The 21,092-nt window shown below is 38.5% G+C and overlaps 1 protein-coding gene and 1 long non-coding RNA gene across 2 annotated transcripts in view; both read right to left on the reverse strand.

Moving 5' to 3' along the window:
• Nucleotides 1–2,969: 2,969 nt before the first annotated feature.
• The window catches only part of LOC144643839 (scavenger receptor cysteine-rich type 1 protein M130-like), a 39,890-nt gene continuing 21,767 nt past the window's right edge, over nt 2,970–21,092 (reverse strand). Inside the window, exons 10-14 of the mRNA XM_078503218.1 lie at nt 18,806–18,922; nt 7,504–7,641; nt 6,263–6,355; nt 4,812–4,949; nt 2,970–3,723 (exon numbers count right to left, since the gene is read on the reverse strand). Coding sequence (XP_078359344.1) covers nt 3,077–3,723; nt 4,812–4,949; nt 6,263–6,355; nt 7,504–7,641; nt 18,806–18,922 — 1,133 coding nt within the window. The 3' untranslated portion in view covers nt 2,970–3,076. The remainder of the gene's footprint in view (nt 3,724–4,811; nt 4,950–6,262; nt 6,356–7,503; nt 7,642–18,805; nt 18,923–21,092) is intronic.
• Nucleotides 9,682–11,327, reverse strand: LOC144643878 (uncharacterized). Its single transcript, XR_013568987.1, has 2 exons — nt 11,211–11,327; nt 9,682–9,768 (listed from the first exon to the last, which is right to left on the reverse strand). It is a non-coding gene; the product is annotated as an uncharacterized LOC144643878 (long non-coding RNA).

Raw genomic sequence — 21,092 nt, forward strand, 5'->3', positions numbered from 1 at the left:
TGTCTATCTACCCCGACATGCAGCCCTACTCCCCCGTCCGTTTACCTACACAAAGGTTACATAATTGCCTGTTTTACAGCATAATTTCCCATCCAGACTTCTGGATGATTATGATGTCGGTGGAATTATGACGTTTTGATTGATTTTGTTTGTTCTCTTATTTGGTGTTGCTGTACACGGTACCCGGGGAGGGGGTGGGGGTGGTACTCCCATATAAGGGCTATACGGGTATGTGCCGCTCAACAGGGTATGCTATTTGCCTCTCTGACTTTGAAACAGGGTATACAAATCACCGCCGTGTTTTTATATCTATCTCCATACATTTCCATGGTGGATATTGTCTGGAACAGGGTACCCATTTCGCAATGTTTGTCTGGAACAGGGACGCAAATTCAGCCTTTTTCTCTGGAACAGGTCCAGTCTTAGTGACTCAGCGGCACACCCCCGTAGTAAATTTTGGGGAGTGCCCCCCCCCCCCCCCCTCCCCCGACCAGTAAAAAAGAATAAGGAACAATATAAATATTTATAAAAGAAAATAAAACAAATAAAAAATTCTTAGCCTTAAAATTGTACAATGGCCAGAATTCAGAGTTCAGTAAAGTGCAAAATAATTAACTGGGGAGCTCCGCTTTTAGGCTTGCCTAAATCTATATATTATTGGTGTGTAATTTGTATATTGGTCTAATCCCGTGTAATTATGTACTACTGACTTCTCAGTTATTTATAAACATTATTGTTTAAAGTTCGTTTATAAGTCGTGGATTGCGTGCAGTGTACTCAGATTGTGTATTAAAAGGGTTAGAGACTGTCGGTTGTGAGTGTTTTGTTTACAAATACACACACGCGCTGGCCGCACTTTGAACGAAACATTTTCAATACTCAATTTTCAATGCAGCAAGGGGGGTGGAAACGAGGTCTGGGACCGAGTAGCGATGCTCTCACAACTTGCAACACAATCAATTCACGATGTAGTCGGAGGTTTTTGGACGATGATGAAGCAGGCCATCTTTTCCCGTGAAATGGAAGCTATGTTAATCACCACTACCATGCCGTGGAATCACTTATTATAAAGGGGTTCCATTCCCTTAACTAAAAAGCTAAAAGCAGTGCGTTTATCCGAAAATTTCGTCATCGTCGTGTAGTTATAAGAAGGCAGAATTTTGTGATGCCGTGCTACTTTTTAGTGCTGAAACAAAGAACAACCAAGTCAACAAACAACCTGAAAACAATAGAGCAAGAACAATAGCTCCGACCGGCGCGGGAATATTCGATCGCCACGTTTTCATTACCATTTCCGTGATGGTTTTATTTCATAACAAACAACACATATTGACACCAAGAACCTTTCCGGAGAAACTTTCGCTGCTTTAAAGACAAAAGATAGAAAACTTTTTTCACTACTATGAAAAAAAAATAATCGAACTCTCCTACTTGTCCAATGTTGTTATTGTTTTGGCAAGTTCACAAAGAAAGGAGCTGCTCATGCGCCTTAGAGACATCCGCTGACTACCGCCCCGAGAGTGGTAGTCGCTCAGATTTCATATAATAAGACAAGGTATGGGAAGTTGCTCCCCCCCCCCCCCCCCCCCCCCCTGCAATGCAGTATTGAAAATTTCGAGTTCATTAAGGTCAAAAAGTGCGTGTATTTGTAAACAAAACACGAACACGATAGTGCACGCTGAAGCATGAACCAATTGTTAATTATTACCAAAACTAAAAATATATTTTTTCTTTCTAGCATTGTCGACAGATTATTGCTACTTGCCCAAAAAACTGTGGAAAGGTCTATTTTAAAGTAAATACAAAGGCTATTGGTTAATGTTTTCATTTATTAACAAAAAAAACACGCTTAACCATGCACAACAGGTATGCAGGCCTGATTAAAATACATCTCAAAGCTCATAGTATATATTTGGTGGCCTTTTGCCCGTGGCTATTCTAGTACCTCGAAACTTGCTAGCATATTCCCATTCCTTACTTCTTACAGCTTGCTGCGTCAGCTGTTCCTGGTCTTAATAATTATGTTAATACAATTAACAATACAAGAAATAAAAAATTATACAAAACATTTAATAAAAGCAGCTTTCCGTGTAAACTGGGAATAAAATGGCCATACATCACCTGTTAATAAAAGAACTGGTTTTATCTGGAATGTCTCGTATTCGTTTATTCCATTTTTATTCAAAAGACGCGAGTGTATTACTGGAAAATTGATCACTTGTACATATTCATGTGAAACTACATCCGGGACCGCAGTGGCGTATTTTTGATATATATATCCTCACTAGTAAAGATGACGTAATTTTCCGCCTTGCAGGGTTGTTTTTCAAAGTTTTACTAAATTTGTCACTTTTGTCTTATATAAAAACGAAAATTACACGGTGGTTTAATGAGTTTCATTTTTTCGTGTTATAAACAATATTTTACTCACTCGCTGCGATCATTCTTAAAATATTGTTTTAACCATTCGAAAATATAATTCGTATCTTTGCGCGGCCACGAATATCCTCTATTGTTGCACGTTAATGCCTTATTTGTATTGGTCAAGTATCCTCTCTACGCTAATAGCATGTGGCAATTTCATTTATACATATAAATGTAAATGTAACTCGTTTCCCAGTGCGCATGATAGGTCCTTTAACCTTCTGACGTACACCTCCTACGAGGAGTGTTCGCAATTTTGTAATGGATTTACTCCTCGTTGCTGAAACTTTCGAGTTCATGATTCCTTCATGTTCCATAATTGCGTTGTCTTATTTGCTGTGTATCCATAGCGTAACATGATTATAGAAAAGTGGACTAAAAATTTCTAAATATAGTTTGCTTAACATGCTGTGTATTTTTTTAAATATACCCTGTCAATTAGCCTTCAACAACAGTTGCTGTCGCTAAGAAAATTTGGTACAATGATTGTTAACTAACTCTATACTAAAACTAGCTTTTCTTTTTGCAGCTAAATATATATAAGAAAACAATCGCGTTTGCTGTGACAGGCTATAATGGGGCGAGCTGCTATTAAACATCCACACATGTGTTACAATACGTTTTAATTACCAGTCCCTGTCGATGATGGCCATTATTTCCCTGTGTTTTCATACATTTCATGACTCTCTTTTCTTTTGTTTCCACTAAATCTGTGCTGTTTTGCCGCAGGGGTTTGGACTCGGGTCGATTTAAGAGAGGCATATGATGTATCTCCTGGTCTCCCTGGTAAACGGGTGGAGTTGAGCGAGGCATATGATGTATTGCCTGGTCTCTCTGGTGCCAGAGACATGTAGGTGTTGGAGTACGTTCCCTCAGCGCTTGGAGGAACACTTGTTGTGGTGTTGTTTCCATTCTTCTGTAAACCCATGTAATGCTCTTCACTGGTTCGTGTCGTTGATGCTATGTTGGCCTTCTTCTTTTCCGCTCTTGAATTTCTCTTGCTTGCCTCTTCCTTTCTTGTCAGGTTTTGTGGGACTGGAATTGGTGGTAGAAGTCGGAAAGCCTCCTCACAGATAGCGCCAGAGTCTTGACTCCTTTGCTCGGAAGCTCGAGTTGTTCCTGTACCTAAACCAACATCGTTGGATTGGTTGGCTTCTTCTTCTTGGTGTTTAGGGCGTCTTTGGTTTCGGAAGATCAGATAAACAACAGCAATGATGAGAATCATATTGAGTACTGCAGAAACTGACATTAGCACAATAAAGGGATTATCGAAGATGTCTTCTGTTGTTGTGGATTTACCTAGAAGGTAATAGTGCGATTATAATTAATTTCGCGACATTTAATCCTCATATTTCAAATTAGCATTAGACTAGACTCGAAAAATGATGGGTTTTTTTAACGATAATCACGGAAACACCGGCATTCAGTCCGTTTTATATACTTGCTATATTGGCTTTTGCTCCTCGCTTATAAAAGGATGAGGTCTATTAACGGAAAGTTTTTTTCTAAAAACTGTACCGCAATGTGCCTCAGATGAAATGTGAATAAATAGACAAAGGTGAAACTCGAGACGATAATGACAGACGCTTGGTTTTTGGCCGGCTAAGCAGGGGTTTGACAATGGAAAATTTCCAGCGAGCTGATAATCTGGAAAATCAATCTACTGATAACCTTTCTTTTCGTGCAAAGTGGCATTTTATCATTCGTTATACTCATACCTCATGCACAATAGTCGGTATCTCGAAGAGATCTATGATTTTAATTAGAAGTCAGTTTTTCTATATAAGTGCTGGAGACTCGTAAGAGTTCTGTAACTTGGGTTTTCCCCGATATTTCACTAACATAAATTTTATATCTTCAACAAACAAAAGCAAACATATTATTCAGTTCATGTACATTTCTCCGATAAAAAAAGTATATTAAAATAAGGTTAAAAAGCTGCTAAAAATGGCACTAAACGTTTTCGATCAATATGATTATCTTCAGAGTGAAAAACTGCATAAAGCTGGGTGTTTTTATAGTTTAGGCATAACCGTTACGAAATGCCTGTTCCCATGGAGAACAAAGTTTGGTCAAATGGTTGGAGTTGTTTGTTAAGTTCTGGATGGAAACGTGCGATAAAAAAACCCCAGCGTAATAACACTAATAAAAACACCCAGCTTAATTCATATTGATGACGCCCTTTTTCCTGAAACCAAGGAATCTGGTTAATGTTTTTGTAAAGCAACTGACTATAAACAATTCAAATACTTTTCTGTTATTTTAAATACTTATATATTTCGTGCATGGTCGACAGGGCCAGCGTTTTGTGGGGAAAATATGGTTAAAAAAGGTCATTCAAAAGAAGTGTCGTAGAGCTAGACAAAGGCCAGAAAATAGATTCTTACCACTTTTCTTCAGACACCGAGTCCCATTATCATCAATTGTTGTGGTCTCTTTGTCATTTAGGGCACACGAGTAATGTGTTTCGTTTTGATGACAAGATGTGTTGTTTGGGCACGGGCGGCTCAGGCAAGGATTGATGACTGTGAAATAATTCGTTTACATAGACTAAATTAATTATTGAGGAGTCATAGCACATGAAATTACTCTTTTATGTCGTTAGCCAATATTTCATCGTATGTATTCTCTTAACTTAATGTCGGTGGGAAGCTCATATCTTGAGGGCGTATAACGTGCTAGTATGACAAAGTATTCAACAAAAGATTTAAAATGGCATTTTCCGTTTTCAAATATCTATTTTAGTTCTGGAGATATTTAAGCTTAGAAAAATCGTAAAATATGCAAGTTAGGGGACAGGCGACGTCATCTACTCAACCCAATTTTATTTCAAGTACAAATCTTAAGTTATCTCGGTCATTTTTTTTACAGAGACCAATGAAACTTGACAGACTAATAGTTCTATAAGTAACACACCTAAAATTGTAATAAAATTATGTTACCATGGCAACTCACTCATTTCCAGTCCCCACTAATGTATTTTTAAAATTTTATTTCTTAAGCTTGGAAAAAATGAAAACCGGGCAAGACATTTATCTTATTCATTCATATGCCTGCCAGATCACGCATAAAAAGCATAACAGGCAAATACCAAAAAATAATGACAGAATTGACCAGAAAAGCCTTTACCTTCAGGGGGATCTGGAGCCTAGTATGTCGCCATGGTAACCAAATTGTTAAGTTTTATCGTGAAATTTTATTTCAAGTACAAATCTTGAGTCATTACTTTGCTTTCACGTCTTTACTTTGCTAGTTTGCATATTTTAAAAACTGCTTGGCTTGAAAAAAAGGACATTTCTGATCGCGATCACGATTTAAAGAAATTTTTAAGCCAAATCAGGGCTAAAATTCTGAAAGAAAAAGTTAACTAGTGGTACTTAAGTTGCGTTTAAATCCTTTAGGATTTTATTTGCAGTCATTCTAAACAAAATCGTTCTGTTAACAAAGCTACAGCCACTTGAAAAATAGTTAAGACTCCTCTTTCTTCAAGAAATCATCCTTTTTTGGAAAAATAAACGAATGATTTCCATTCCCACCCCTTCCCCCTTTTAAATTGTAGCATAAAGGTTACAAGATAATCATGAAAGTGATCAACAATGATCAGGGGGAAAGGGGGAAAGACACGAAACCTGATTATTAAAATGTATAAAACGGCATTCTTAACCAAGAGTGTCTCAACTTTTTTTTGCGAATGATTGTGTGTCGACGGTCCGAGATTTACTTTGACTCGCATTGCGTCTTGAGATTACATGTATTGGATTCTAACAATACCCACGATTTGTACAAATTGTAACATAACAAACATGTTTATTTATTATTCATCTTTCTATTTACTCACGTATTTCACAGTGGAGACCCGTAAATCCATCTGTACAGTTACAAATAGCACCAACTGCAGTCTCAATACAGGTTCCGTTGTTTTCACACGTAGCTTGCGAGAAATTTGGAAAGTTATCTGTGGTTAGTAGCATATATAATGTGAATGAGATATTGCTAAGGAAATACTTCTTGTGTAATTCAAGATTGCTTATCCAAACAGTAAAGAAAGTAAAAAGGGAATGCACTAGAAAAAAAATGTAAATAAATCCTTCATTACTTTACATTTAGTGACAGCCACAGCTTCTGTGGCAATAAACTCGGCATTTTTTTCCTGAAAATAGTTTTTACTGCGTTTCGTTCGTTAGGTGCTGGTGGCACAAACCAATCTTTCAGCAAACATGCACTGAAATTCATGCCTTCACCAATGCCCAATTCTTTTGTGTGGCATCCCCACCGGGAGTCATGGTGGTTGTATTTAAAGTGCCTATAAACCCAAACTTTTTTTCGCTAAAACAAAAAAAATATTGGAAAATTTTGAGCAAAATGAAAAGAAAAATTAAAACGATGAAAATAAAAGGATGATGTCTACTAACGAAAAAACTGTACCGCAATGTGCCTCAGATGAAATGTAAATAAATAGACAAAGGCGAAACTCGAGACGATAATGACAGATTCTTGGTTTATGGCTAAGCAGGGGTTTGACAAGAAAAATTCCCAGAAAGCTGATAATCAGGAAAATCAATCAACTGATAACCATTCTTTTGAAGCAAAGTGGCATTGAAACTTTAAGATCGGTTTTGACCTGTTGATTTAATGCATTGCAAATCGCTTTCAATATTATCATTCCCCATACTCATACCTCATGCAAAATAGTCGGCATCTCGAAGAAATCTTTGATTTTAAGTAGAAGTCAGTTTTTTATACAATTACAAGCTTAAGCGCTGGAGACTTGTAAGAGTTTCTGTTGGTGGAGTTTTCCCCCAAACTTCACTGCAGTTTCATTACCATTAATTTCATATCTTCAACAAACAAAAACAAACATATTATTATTCAGTTCGCTGACGCCCCTTACCCTGAAAACAAGGAATGTGGTATATGTTTTTGGTAAAGCAAAACTATAAACAATTCAAATACTTTTCTGTTACTTGAATACTTATATAGGTATTTGGTGCATGGTCGACAGGGCCAACGTTTTGTGGGGAAAATACGGTTAAAGAAAAGTCATATAAAAGTAGCAAAGGCCAGAAAATAAATTCTTACCACTTTTCTTCAGACACCGAGTCCCGTTATCATCAATGGTTGTGGTCTCTATGTCATTTGGAGCACACAAGTGATGTGTTCCGTTTTGATGACAAGATGTGTTGTTTGGGCACGGGCGGCTCAGGCAAGGATTGATGGCTGTGAAATAATTCATTTACATAGACTAAATTAATTATTGAGATCCATATCACATGAAATTGCTCTTTTTGTCGTTAGCCAATATTTCATCGGATGTATTCTCTTCGGCTGACGTAAAATTTCGGTGGGAAGCTCATATCTTGAGGGCGTTTTAAGTGCTACTTTGATGAAATTTTTACCCTTAGCTTTTTATGGCGTTTCATAAAGTATTCAACAAAAGATTTAAAATGGCATTTTCCGTTTTTAAATATCTATTTTGGTTCCGAAGATATTTAAGCTTTGAAATCGTAAAATATGCAAGTTAGGGGACTGGTGACGTCATCTACTCAACCCAATTATATTTCAAGTACAAATCTTGAGTTATCTTGGTCATTTTTTTTTTTACAGAGACCAATGAAACTTGGCAGACTAATAGTTCTATAGGTAACACACCTTAATATGTAATGAAATTATGTTACCATTGCAACTCACTCATTTCTAGTCCCCACTAATTTATTTTTAATTTTTTTTTTTTTGGCTCGGAAAAATGAAAACCGGACAAGACATTTATCTTATTCATTCATATGCTTACCAGATCACACATAAAAAGCATAACTGGCAAATACCAAAAATTAATATAAAATCTTCGTTCACTTTCCAAAATCCACGCGCGCAACTGGTTAAAACAACATCACGTGATTTTGCTTTACCTGTCGTCAGCAAACTCCGACAGTGCAGTATTGACAATAATGCACAAAAATCGTGCATTATTGAAAATGCCTTCAGCTTTAAGGCTTGCAGAAGCGGAAGAAAAATATACTCCTCAAATTATCAACGATCCAATACCGAACAAAATCGAAGAGGATAACAACTTGAAGCGGTTTCATGTTCAAAGGTAAACTGCAACTCAATAAATACATTTTTGTGTGCGATTAATTTGCTTGTTGCTTGATTGTGAAGGCCATCGACTTGCTTTGAACAAGCTTCTCGCTGACTGTATTTATGAACGACCACAGCTGATGAACGATTTTATGAATCATTTGAAGCTTTATTTCTTTACGGCTTATCAGTTCGGTTGGATTCCATTTCTGGAAGAAACGAAAACAATTGTTCTACGTCACGAAACGTCATTGATCAAAACATTGGATCGCATTTCATAACATGTTTCGCGGTAGCCAAATTCAAGATGGCGGACAACCACAAGGAAAGTACATATCGAATTTTTTATAAATTTCATGCCGCAGACTTCTTCTTCATCGTAGTTGAGGCTTTGACGATGTAAACAAGCTTCGTACCTCCATAAAATTGACGGTAGTTCGCTGTCTTTTCTCGTAAGTCCTCTGTTTTATTTAATCTTTTAATAATCATGTAAGTTAATTAATTTTGTCAACAGACTTTTGCTCGCGTTTTGCCTAAAATCCCGTTCCCTCTCGAAACTCTTGCGCTTTTCTCGACGTTAAACGTGCTCAAATCTTGCCATGAGATTCGATTGAGTTTTAAAACGCGAACGCGTCGCTCTTGACGGACCTCGTTTGGCCCATGTTGAGTTGACTATTATATAAAACTTTTCTCCCGTTCGTAGTTTTTTAAGTATATTATTATGTTAAGGCTTATATCTTGTAAATTGTATTGCGCGGTCAGAAAAGGAGCAAAAGAGCTTGATATTAAAAATGCAGTTTACTTCCAGTGTTGCAGTCTTATTTACCGATGCTTTAATCAATAATATAATGTCATGGTGGTACAATAAATGTTGGTCATTGAAATTGTTTTGCAGCTACGAATTATTGCCCCCTGAACCGAAAGAATTTGATTCTGTGCTAATATACAAGTTATTACCAAAGGGTAAAGAACATGACAAAAATCTGTATGTTCATGCCAGCAGAACATTTCCATAGAAAAATATTTCTTTAAAATTCTTTCTCAGATTCCAGGGTGTGCAAGAGGGTCTTTTTCGACTGCAAAGTGAAAAATCCTTGGTTGTAATTCAGTTCATTTAAGTCTGGGAATAGCAAATTTGCTCTTGTTGTCTACATTAAACTGCACACGTGAAAGAAGAAAGTATTTTCGTTTTGAATGTGTCAGGACACTGGTGTTTTATTCAACAACAACAGTTTACAATTCCTTTTTCCTCTTTGTTCCTCCATCCACCTACAAACAAAACACAAAAACAGTTTTAACTTTAACTTGCACTCATAACTGAGCATATATTGACCTAATTTTTAGTTCTGAATGAATGAATGGACTTTTACAAACACTCAACTTTATAAACAAAAATAGTAATATAAAAACAACAATGAATTGTTATACACTGATACAAAGTTAGAAAAAAGCTTTGTGAAAAGACTCGAGACAGACTAACTCCCGAGTTAGGATTTCGAGTTGGATTTTCAAGTTGGATTTTCGAGTGAGGATTTCAAGTTGGATTTTCAAGTTGGATTTTCGAGTTAGGATTTTCGAGTCAGGATATTTTTTGACAAAGCAAAACCCATTACAATTATTGAAAGCCAAACGTAACCTGGCTAACCGGAGTGCAAAGTAGGCTAACCAAAGCGAATAGTAGGCTGACAGGAGTACTAGTGTGTAGTAGGCTAACAGGATTGCATAGTAGGCTGACCGGCGTGTATAGTACGCTAACCGGAGTGCATAGTCGGCTAACCGGAGTGTTTAGTATGGTAAGCAACTCAAAAATCCAACTCGAAATCCTAACTCGAAATCCGACAGGTAATCTTAACTCAAAATCCAACTCAAAATCCTAACTCGGTAAATAGGCAACCTCTCAAAAATAAGTGGCACACAACCCAGAGACTCTATATTCACTAAACAAGAAATTTTACTGCCCTGTCCCTAACATGCATGTAATGGCCTGGAATAATTGGTCAGAGAGCACTGGAAAAATGAAAAAAAAATTAAAATGGCAATTCATCTTGTGGCTACCCCTCTTGCACGTTTTTTTTTAATTTTTGCAAGCCAACCTGCACATACATCTCCCCTCCTTCGCCAACATTTTCAGCCCTTCATTTGCCACATTTTGTTGCCACAGTAGGGATATTTGCTTTTGGTAGAGTCTGCATGTTATATGCGGCAAGAGTTCTCTACAATTTGAGAATGATTCTCCATTCCTTACAATTTCAGTAGAGAGAATCAACACAAACGAAACAACATTTAACAAGGAGCATGAAACATACTCATCAGTAAACTTTAGACCAGCGATTTGAGAATCACTTTCAAGTTCATTTCGAAGTAGAAAAAATAAAAACCAAGTCCCTGTACTCTCAATGATTTTTTCACACCTTCAGATGTGCTTAAACGAATCTTCATTTCGAACTAATGCCGTAAAAAATGCCAAAACATTTGCCCCGTTCGCTATTATCGGAGCGAACTTTAGCTCTCTTCTCATCATCAAAGCGACGCACTAAGGAATGCATCCAAGCGGTCAACTTTAAAAAGTGTTACCATTTTTCCTAGGTGGTTACCAGCGACGAAACTTTACAAAAACAACAATGAACAACGACACATTCAAGGAAAATTGTTCACTTCGACTACAAAATTCTCCATCACAGGGAAAACAGAACATAAATCAAGGTACTTACATTTCAAGTCCGCCATCATGGCGGCGGCCTCCACGATCCGCGATCTTTTCGTTGCTTAAATTGCCGTTTTCAAACCTTCTATTCTCACCCAAATGCGACCGAATTGGCATCCATCTTTGTTTTACTGGAATTGCTGCTCAAAATTCCCGGATATGGCGCGTAGAGACTGGTAGACAACTTTATGTATAAGGCACCAATTTCGCTCTATTATTTTGGCCGATTTTTGCATAGTTTCGCAAGAACAATAGAAAAGTGACGTCACGCTTTCTTCCAGAATTGGAATACATCCGAACTGCTTATTTGTGATTTTTATATTAGTATAGGTAATCACATGATTTCGAGTGCAATTTGGGATAAATCAGCACGAGTAACTTTTTCAAAGACTAATCAAATTGCTCGCCGGAGGCTGTAGGGCGAGTGCAATTTGTTGTCTTTGAAAAATTTACGAGTGCTGATTTATCCCAAATTGTACGAGAAAAATCATGTGATTACTTGTTAATATTACACATACAAAAATTTCACTTGAAGTGGATGACAAACAAAACGTGTTCAGTGGCTTACCTTTCCGATTTGTTCTTAAACATAACGGAGTTGCCGGGCTTCGTAAAATCCAGATACCGCTAGAAAATTTTAAATCTCTCTGTCATGCATTATCAGGTGCTTTTATCCTTATTCAGTTGTATTGGTTTGGGCTGAAATGTCCAACTTCAATTCACGCTTGTAATCTTTCTTCTTTTCGAGCCGTCGCGTAAGAAAATCCACGATTGGTAGCTTTCAGTAGTTTCGTAAACCCTCTCTTGTGCTGTACAAACGTCCAATTCCTAGTACTTTGGTTTAAATACTTATAACTTTCGTTAAATCGGTCAAACTTTTCATGAATCGTTATGTTTTTGCTCGATTTTTACTCTCTCAAACACTCCGACAGCGGCCGCCATTTTGTTTTGGCGCGCTTTCCGACTTTCCGGTCAATCAATTTAATTTCAACTTTCTGCACTGTTTGGGATTAATTGACGTGCCCTCAGCCAATGAGCATGCAGAAATGTTTGTATGTATATTATTATTGATCTAATCCCGTGTAATTATGTACTGCTACACTTCTTATTTTTAAACATTATTGTTTGTAGGTCGTTAAGTCGATGATCGCTTGCAGTGTAACGCAGATTATATATTAAAAGGGTTAGAGTCTGTTCGTTCGTGTTTTGTTTACAAATACACGCACTTGCTGGCCTCACAATGAACTCGAAATTTTCAATACTGCACTCGGCTACGCCTCGTGCACAACTATTGACAATTACTCGTTCATTGTGCGGCCAGCGCGTGCGTGTATTTGTCAACAAAACACTCACAACAGTCTCTAACCCATAAATAATGACAGAATTGACCAGAAAGGCCTTTAGCTTCAGGGGGATCTGGAACCTAGTATGTCGCCATGGTAACCAAATTGTTAAGTTTTTATTGTGAAATTCTACCAAATCATAACGTACATCCCGGTTACCATGAGATGCGCACGCACCGCCGCAGGTCAGTGCACTTATCGATTGCCGTGGGTCAGTCGTGTTGTTCATCCTCTTGTGTTTATCAATTACTCGACCGATATCTAACTGGGTAAGTTTACCTATTTTTTGTTGCTTTGTATTCTCTTTGCAGTGGACGTGTTCCACCATTTGTTTGGGTCTTTCGACCTGAATTTTCTCGGGTTGTGTGACGTGTCACATTGCTCGAATCGACAAACTTGTCGAACGAACAGACTGCAGGACGTGTCCTCAGTCGAAACTGCGAGGTATAACGCGATTTATACCTATTCACTCTTTACGAGGTTTCTCGGTTATAAATCTGTTATTTATTTCCGTTACAACGAGTTTGTACGCGGGGTAAAGTCGTATAATTGATTCGGCTTCAAAACACGTGGTGGACGTATCCGCCATTTTGATTTTGAGATAGTCTTATCTTACTTCGCTTCGTTCTGTATTACAGACGATGGGTGATAAGGCCAAGGCCGTTGCTGTGGATCAGCCAGGCCAATCTGCTCCACCAGGGACAGCAGAACTGAAGGCCGTGTTTTCCGAACTTCTTAATGACGCCAAACAGGATATTTTGGTCCAAGTCAAAGAGTCCATTGATCAAGTATATATGGATTTTGACAGTGCTGAAGTGGAGGCTGAGGATCCTCAGCCCGTCACTGGGGCGAACCCAGAAGACAGCCAAGATGCTGCAGTTGCAGAGAAAATTGAAGGTTTCATTCAACCTACGAAACCTGACGAAGTCAAGGGAAGCAGTGAGTCCTTTAAATCACTTGCAGAGGAGTTCAGTGTTATTGAGAAAACATCCCCTGCCATCGACGCTAACTTGACAGAGATAGTCGAAAGTTTGATCAATGAAAAGCTTTCAAAGGAGAAGCTAAGCGAGGTACAGGCCAAATACCTCAGGCGGGAAAATTGCACTGATCTGGTAGCTCCCAAAATTAACAAGCAAATTTGGCAGCAGTTCCTTGTACGTCAAGAAACAAGGAATTCTGACTCTGCTTTTCAGAAGGCACAGTCCCAACTAATTTCAGGCCTTTATGCGATTCTCCAGCTGTGTAATAATTCAAGTGGGGAACAAAAGAATGTTTTAACTCATGCAGCAGTCCTTTTGTCGTCAGCAAACAGAGATCTCAATATGAAACGTAGAGATCTTATTCGTCCTGACCTGAACAATCAATATGCTTCTCTGTGTAACCCCTCCACCACCATTTCAACGTTTCTGTTTGGTGATGACCTAAACAAGGAGGTGGAAGAACTGACTAAATCAAATGGTAGAGGTATGCGAGGTCGCGGCCGTTTTAGTCATAATTCTGGTAGGGGAAGAGATTCCAAGTCCACTAGTTTTTCTTTTAGTGCGAGGCCGGGGCCAAGCACAGCCCCATCAAAACCCCATGCCATCGTCAACCAAGACCCAGTAGGATCATCTGAGGGGGTAAGTCAAAGTTTTATTGCTTCTATTATTGCAAATCAGAGACCCTTTAAGGCAGGGGGTTTGCAAGACTTTCTCCATATGTGGGAGAAAATCACTTCTGATCCATATATCTTGGATGCAGTTACTCACGGTCATATTAAATTTGACTTTGTTCCAGTGCCACCAGACCGCATTCCTCGTTTACTGAAATTGAACAAGGTATCATTGACAGTGAGATAGAGAAGTTCCTTCAGAAAGGAATAATTAGGCTTTCTTCATTTCAAGATGGCTAGGTGATATCACCTATTTTCACACGGCCCAAGAAAGATGGGTCACATAGGGTTATATTTAACCTTAAGAGATTGAAAGAGTCAGTATCTTATCACCATTTTAAGATGGACACATTAGAAACAGCCATCAAGCTTATACAGCCTTCTTGCTTTATGACATCTATTGATCTTAAGGATGCCTATTATTCTATACCTGTTGCATTAGAACACCAAACATTTTTGAAATTTATTTGGAGAGACCAGTTGTACGCTTTCTCTAGTTTACCTATGGGCTTGTCTAGTAGTCCTAGAATTTTCACCAAAGTCATGAAACCTGTCTTTGCTTATCTAAGAAGTCAGTTTGGCCACACTTGTCTAGGCTATATTGACGATTCCTTCTATCTTGAAGACAGTTATACGGAATGCGAGTTAGCCACTTTACGTGCTGTGCGGCTCATTATCAGCTTAGGTTTTAAAGTTCATCCTGAAAAATCAGCTATCATACCTACGCAGACTTTAGAGTTTCTAGGTTTCGTTTGGATTCTATTCGTATGATAGTTACTTTGACATCTAAGAAAGTTGATAAAATCTTGCAGTTGTGTGAAACGTTTTCTCACCCCAATAAGCAGTTCAGTATTCGTGAGGTTGCATCTTATCTTGGGACCCTAGTCTCAAGTTTCCCTGGTGTACAGTTTGGCCCTCTTCATTATCGCCAGATTGAGGTTGATAAAGAGAGAAATTTAAAATTGAATCAGGGGAATTTTGATGCTCTTATAACACTGTCTAGTGATAGTTTGTATGAGGTTTGTTGGTGGTTCTCTAATATTCAGTCAGCTTTCTAAGAAAATCCACGAACCCAGCCCAGATGTAATAATTTATACTGATGCGTCTAAAACAGGCTGGGGTGCACAAATTGAACAAGGTATTAACACCTGTGACATATGGTCTTATACCTAATCGTACCTTTTTGGTACGCTTCGGCGGCATATCAGGCGAGTTTGGTCGAGCCATGGTTCGTATTTTGGCGAGACGCAGTCGAGCCAAAATACCCATGGTGAGACCAAACGAGCCTGATATGCCGCCGAAGCGTACCAAAAAGGTACTATTAGGTATTTACCGTACCCAAATTCAGCCAAAAATCCGGTGATATTATTCGATCTGTTGAAGCCATGCTTGCCAGACACGTAGTACAAAATGTGTTGACCTGCTTGTATTGATACTTTTTTGGTCTTCAACACTTTTATCAAGTCCTCTTCTTACATTTTTTTACTCGTTTGTTTGGAGTTTCATTCCCTAAATTTTCAAAATCCAAATTTAGCGAAAAATTTGGAAACTCCGACTCCATTGTTTCAGTGTGAATGTTTCAGTAGTCGTCGGCAAACATCGCGCAATTGGCGAGCGCGCTCAAGTTTAGTTTTGGCGGGAAAGTTTTTCTCATTTTACGACCGGTAAACACCAGCTAATTAAAAATACTAGTTTCTGTTTTAATGGTAAACCTCTTTTCAATTCATCGTACAGAAACACTACTTTAATTCAAAGTGACCGTGATATGGTGGCATATCAGCTCAGCGACTTGATATCGTAGGATATCAGGACAGTAGATCGCGCTTCTGATTGGCTACTTGCGAATTTGGGTACGGTGAAAGTCAGAATCGACCAGGCACATTAATTACTTAGAGCTTGCTTTGTCATCTTTGTTTGACAACAGAAGTGACATTAATATTAGGGTCATGTCTGATAATACTACTGCTGTTTCTTATATCAATGCCATGGAGGGGTGCAAGTCATTAGAATGTAACTCCCTTACTCAGAAAATTTGGAATTGGGCCATTGTTAGGAACATTTGGTTATCAGCAGCCCATATTCCAGGCTCTAGCAATGTTGATGCTGATCAACTCTCCCGAGATTTGAAATTAGACCTTGAATGAATGCTTTCAGTTCATGTATTTAAAAGAATTGTTGCTCTGTTTGGGCAACCAGACATAGATCTTTTTGCTAGTAGACTTAATGCACAAGTGGAGACCTATGTCTCGTGGAAACCGCATCCAATGGCAAAGTTTTTGGATGTATTCACTGTTGACTGGTCACAGTTTTTCTTTTACGCATTTCCCCCTTTTTGTCTTATTTCCAGATGTGTGCAAAAAATAATTCAAGACCGGGCTACAGGAATTCTGATAATCCCGAAGTGAACAACTCAGCCATACTTTACAGTTGTGTTGAGCCTTCTGATAGACACACCACGGGTTCTGAGGGCTTCTGCTCAGAATCTGGTTCATCCAACTCTGGCCGGTCCTCATCCACTACACCACCAACTGGAGTTACTGGTTTGCAAATTATCAGGCAGTCCTTGCAAAAGTCAGAGTTTTCGCCGGACATTGTCGAGATTATCATGCATTCCTGGAGAGATAGCACTCACAAACAATACAGAGTGTATATCAACAAGTGGCTACAATTTTGTAGCGAGGGATCACATGTTCCCTTGCGTCCTGCTGTGAGGCCCGTGTTATTGTTCCTGCATAGTCTCTTCGAGAAAGGCTTAAGTTATTCGGCTCTGAATACAGCCCGTTCAGCAGTCTCCAACATAGACATGAATAGCGATGGTGATCCGGACTACACACCAGTGGGGAAGCATTTCCTTGTGTGCAGATATCTTAAAGGGGTGTTTAATAAACTCAAGCCTGTCCCGAAGTACAATAGCATTTAGTCCGTGGACACTGTTCTTGATTACCTGAGTTTATATTGGCCTTTGGATAAGATTACTTGGAAGGAATTCACCTTGAAATTAGTCATGTTAATTGCATTGACTACAGGTCAAAGGTGTCAGACTTTGACATTTTTGGACATGTCAGAGAAGTACATGCAGAGGAATGGAGAATGTTTAAATTTTCTCTTTACAGATCATCTTAAGCAGGACAGACCTGGGAAGGTAATTGGGAATGTCCATCTGTTCAAGTATCCTGTCAAGGAACTGTGTGTGTATGAAAAATTACATTAGTACCTTAAGGCTACTGAGAATTTAAGAAATTCAACTAGATTGCTTTTGTCATACATCAAACCATATAGGACAGTGACCTCGTCCACTGTTGGGCGCTGGGTCAAGACCATGCTATGCCAGGCGGGCATTGACAAAGAGAAGTTTTCTGCCCATAGCACTATATAGGTGTGCTTCAACAAGTAAAACTATTGCATCTGTTTCCACTGATGCTATTCTTGCTACGGCTGGTTGGACTGAAGAGTCCACATTTCGTAAGTTTTACAACAAGCCAGTTGCTGTCACAAACCAGATGAGTTTGTCAGTTCTTGAGTAGATAAATACTTTGTCTTTAATTGAATTTTGCTGCTGTGTGGAATTTAAGATTTGTTCTAAGCTGTTTTTTAGCTTTTTTCATTGGGTGCTTTGTCATTTTGTGCTCACTGCTTTAAAATCTCATGGTAACCCGGATGTACGTAATGATTTGGTAGAATTGAAAATTAAATAAGACTTACCAGACCTGTAAGTTGAAGTTTGATTGAAATTCTGCCAAATCATTAGGAGTACAGAAGGGTTAACATGCCCATAGCACTCTTAGAGGTACCCACCCTGAATATTTCCTTTGTTGGTCACGCTGTGCTAATTAATCACAAAATGTCTTTAAAAGCTGACATGCGGCGGTGCGTGCGCATCTCATGTTAACCCTTCTGTACTCCTAATGATCTGGCAGAATTACAATCAAACTTCAACTTACAGGTAAGTCTTGTTTAATTTTCAATTTTACTTCAAGTACAAATCTTGAGTCATAACTTTGCTTTGACGTCTTTACTTTGCTAAGTTGCATATTTTAAAAACTGCTGGCTTAATAAAAAGTACATTTCTGATCGCGATCACGATTTGAGGACATTTTTAAGCCGACTCAGGGCTAAAATTTTGAAAAAGCAGTTAACTAGTGGTACTTAAGTTACGTTTAAATCCTTTAGGAATTTATTTGCAGTCATTCTAAACAAAATCGTTCTGCTTATAAAGCTACAGCCACTTGAAAAATAGTTAAGACTCCTCTTAATTTCTTCAAAAAACCATCCTGTTTTGGAAAAATAAACAAATGATTTCTATTCCGACCTCTTCCCACTTTTAAATTGTAGCATTAAGGTTTCAAGATAATCATGAAAGTGATCAACAATGATCAGGGGGAAAGGGGAAAAGACACGAAACATCATTGTTAAAATGTAATGGCATTCTTAACCAAGAGTGTCTCAACTTTTTTTTGCGAATGATTGTGTGTCGACCGTACGAGATTTTACTTTGACTCGCATAGCGTCTTGAGATTACATGTATCGGATTCTAACAATACCCACGATTTGTATAAATTGTAACATAACAAACATGCTTATTTACTATTCATCTTTCTGTTTACTCACGTATTTCACAGTGGAGACCCGTAAATCCATCTGTACAGTTACAAATAGCACCAACTGCAGTCTCAATACAGGTTCCGTTGTTTTCACACGTAGCTTGCGAGCAATTTGGAAAGTTATCTGTGGTTAGTAGCATATATAATGTGAATCAGATATTGCTAAGGAAACACTTCTTGTGTAATTCAAGATTGCTTATCCAAACAGTAAAGAAAGTAAAAAGGGAATGCACTAGAAACAAAATTGTAAACAAATCCTTCATTACTTTACATTAAGTGACAGCCACAGCTTCTGTGGCAATAAACTCGGAATTTTATCCTGAAAATAGTTTTCATTGCGTTTCGTTCGTTAGGTGCTGGTGGCACAAACCAATCTTTCAGCAAACATGCACTGAAATTCATGCCTTCACCAATGCCCAATTCTTTTGTGTGACATCCCCACCGGGAGTCATGGTGGTTGTATTTAAAGTGCCCATAATCCCAATTCTGCCCAATTCTTTTGTGTGACATCCCCACCGGGAGTCATGGTGGTTGTATTTAAAGTGCCCATAATCCCAAACATATTTTCGCTAAAACAAATTTTCGTAAAATTCTAAGCAAAATGGCTCAATAAGTTTTGTTTTTGGTCAAAACCGGATTTTTTTATGAATTTTTGAAGAAGTCTGCCCCACACCCGGGTTGATGGAAGACTGGAACTAGTGACGTAAAACTTGGTCATTTGCGCAGCAACTGTGAAAAGAAAGCAATAACAGAGCATCAACAAAGCGAAGACAATTTTTATTCTTGGACATTTTCAGACATTTGCTATCAGCGTATACGTCGATTAAGAAATGGCTGCGAAACGACTTCAGTTTCTCCTCCAGTTCTGATTCTGTCGTCACGGAAATCGGGAGGAGTACGAGCAAGGATTCGAAGGTTCGCCAAACTCTGGCTTCATAGCAGACATGACAGCGATGAGGAGGTTCACGGTCGCTTCGATACAAGTTGAAGTCGATTCTTAACACATGTAAAATATTTCGATACAGAATTAACCACGTGTAAAGTCAAGGATAAGCGTTCAGTTTTCCTATTTGATATGTATCGACAATTTTCCCTACAATTTGTAAACGCGAGTCGATCGATTTAGGCGCTCGATGGACACTGACATCACCAGCTTTATACTCGACATTGTTAATGTTATTCCAGTTTATATTTCCTGGTGGTAGGCTTAATACGCCTTGCTTGAGTAATTGAAGAAGTGTTATATGTATTTACAGTCTCGTTTGCGTGATCTCATTGTACATACGTCAAATTTTATTACGCGTAGCGGAGGTGTCGGTACGTTTCAGTCCTTAAGGAGGGATGTTTTCGCTCGAGCAACTATTTCTTTAAATGTTTGTTTGTTTAGTATAATATTCTGTATGGAAATACTTCGATTAACGAGAACATTTGCCGAATCGACTTTACATTTCATTAGATTTCTATAATTCGCCTTCTATGTCAACAAACATGCGAGCACATAAGATGGTCCGTCTGTGCCTTCGTTTTCTTTCCTCATTTTCAGGTTTATCTGCAGCTTTGTCGCTTAACACACAACGAGCGTGCTTGGTCGGAATAACACAAAGCCAATTTCATCTCCATTCAGCCTCCGGACCAAATCATCAGCAAATTTGGTGTAGTCCTCGTTTGAGCTCACGGCCGAATGCTCAGTGGGTTCCTAATGATCAAAAATGAGCATGTGTCGATTTCAAAAAATCGATCTACCCCTTCCTTCGTTTTTGCTTTTCGGACTCACTTTTACCGTAAAGGGGTATAGGATGAACCAACCTCGTACCCAGGGCCTCTCTCCTTTTTCTCCCTTGTCGTGATGAGGGAGACCCTGGTTGACCCTGGTCACGTGACCATATGGTTAAAAAATACCGCAGTGGGGGTGGGCCATTTTTTCTCTTGCCGTTTGCACAGTTCAAACAACTTTTGCCGTACACTAATTTATCTCTACGAGTTATTCAGAGTAAAAGGAGGCTTGACGAAGAAAGGCAGGTAATTGTTTGAAAATAATTCAAAACAGTCAGTCTGTAATTTACAGCGAACGCTTGGTCGCGGAAGATGGCGTAGTAATCTTGTTTGTCAGATCTAGAACAAGTTTACAAGGAGGTTCATCTAGAACAAGTTTACAAGGAGGCTTGACGAAGAAAGGCAGGTAATTGTTTGAAAATACTTCAAAACAGTCAGTTTGTAATTTACAGCGAGCGCTTGGTCGCGGAAAATGGCGTAGTAATCTTGTTTGTCAGATCTAGAACAAGTTCACCCTATTT

This window comes from Oculina patagonica, chromosome 2, assembly GCF_052425735.1.
Source record: "Oculina patagonica isolate OP01 chromosome 2, crgOcupat, whole genome shotgun sequence".
NCBI lineage: Eukaryota > Metazoa > Cnidaria > Anthozoa > Scleractinia > Oculinidae > Oculina > Oculina patagonica.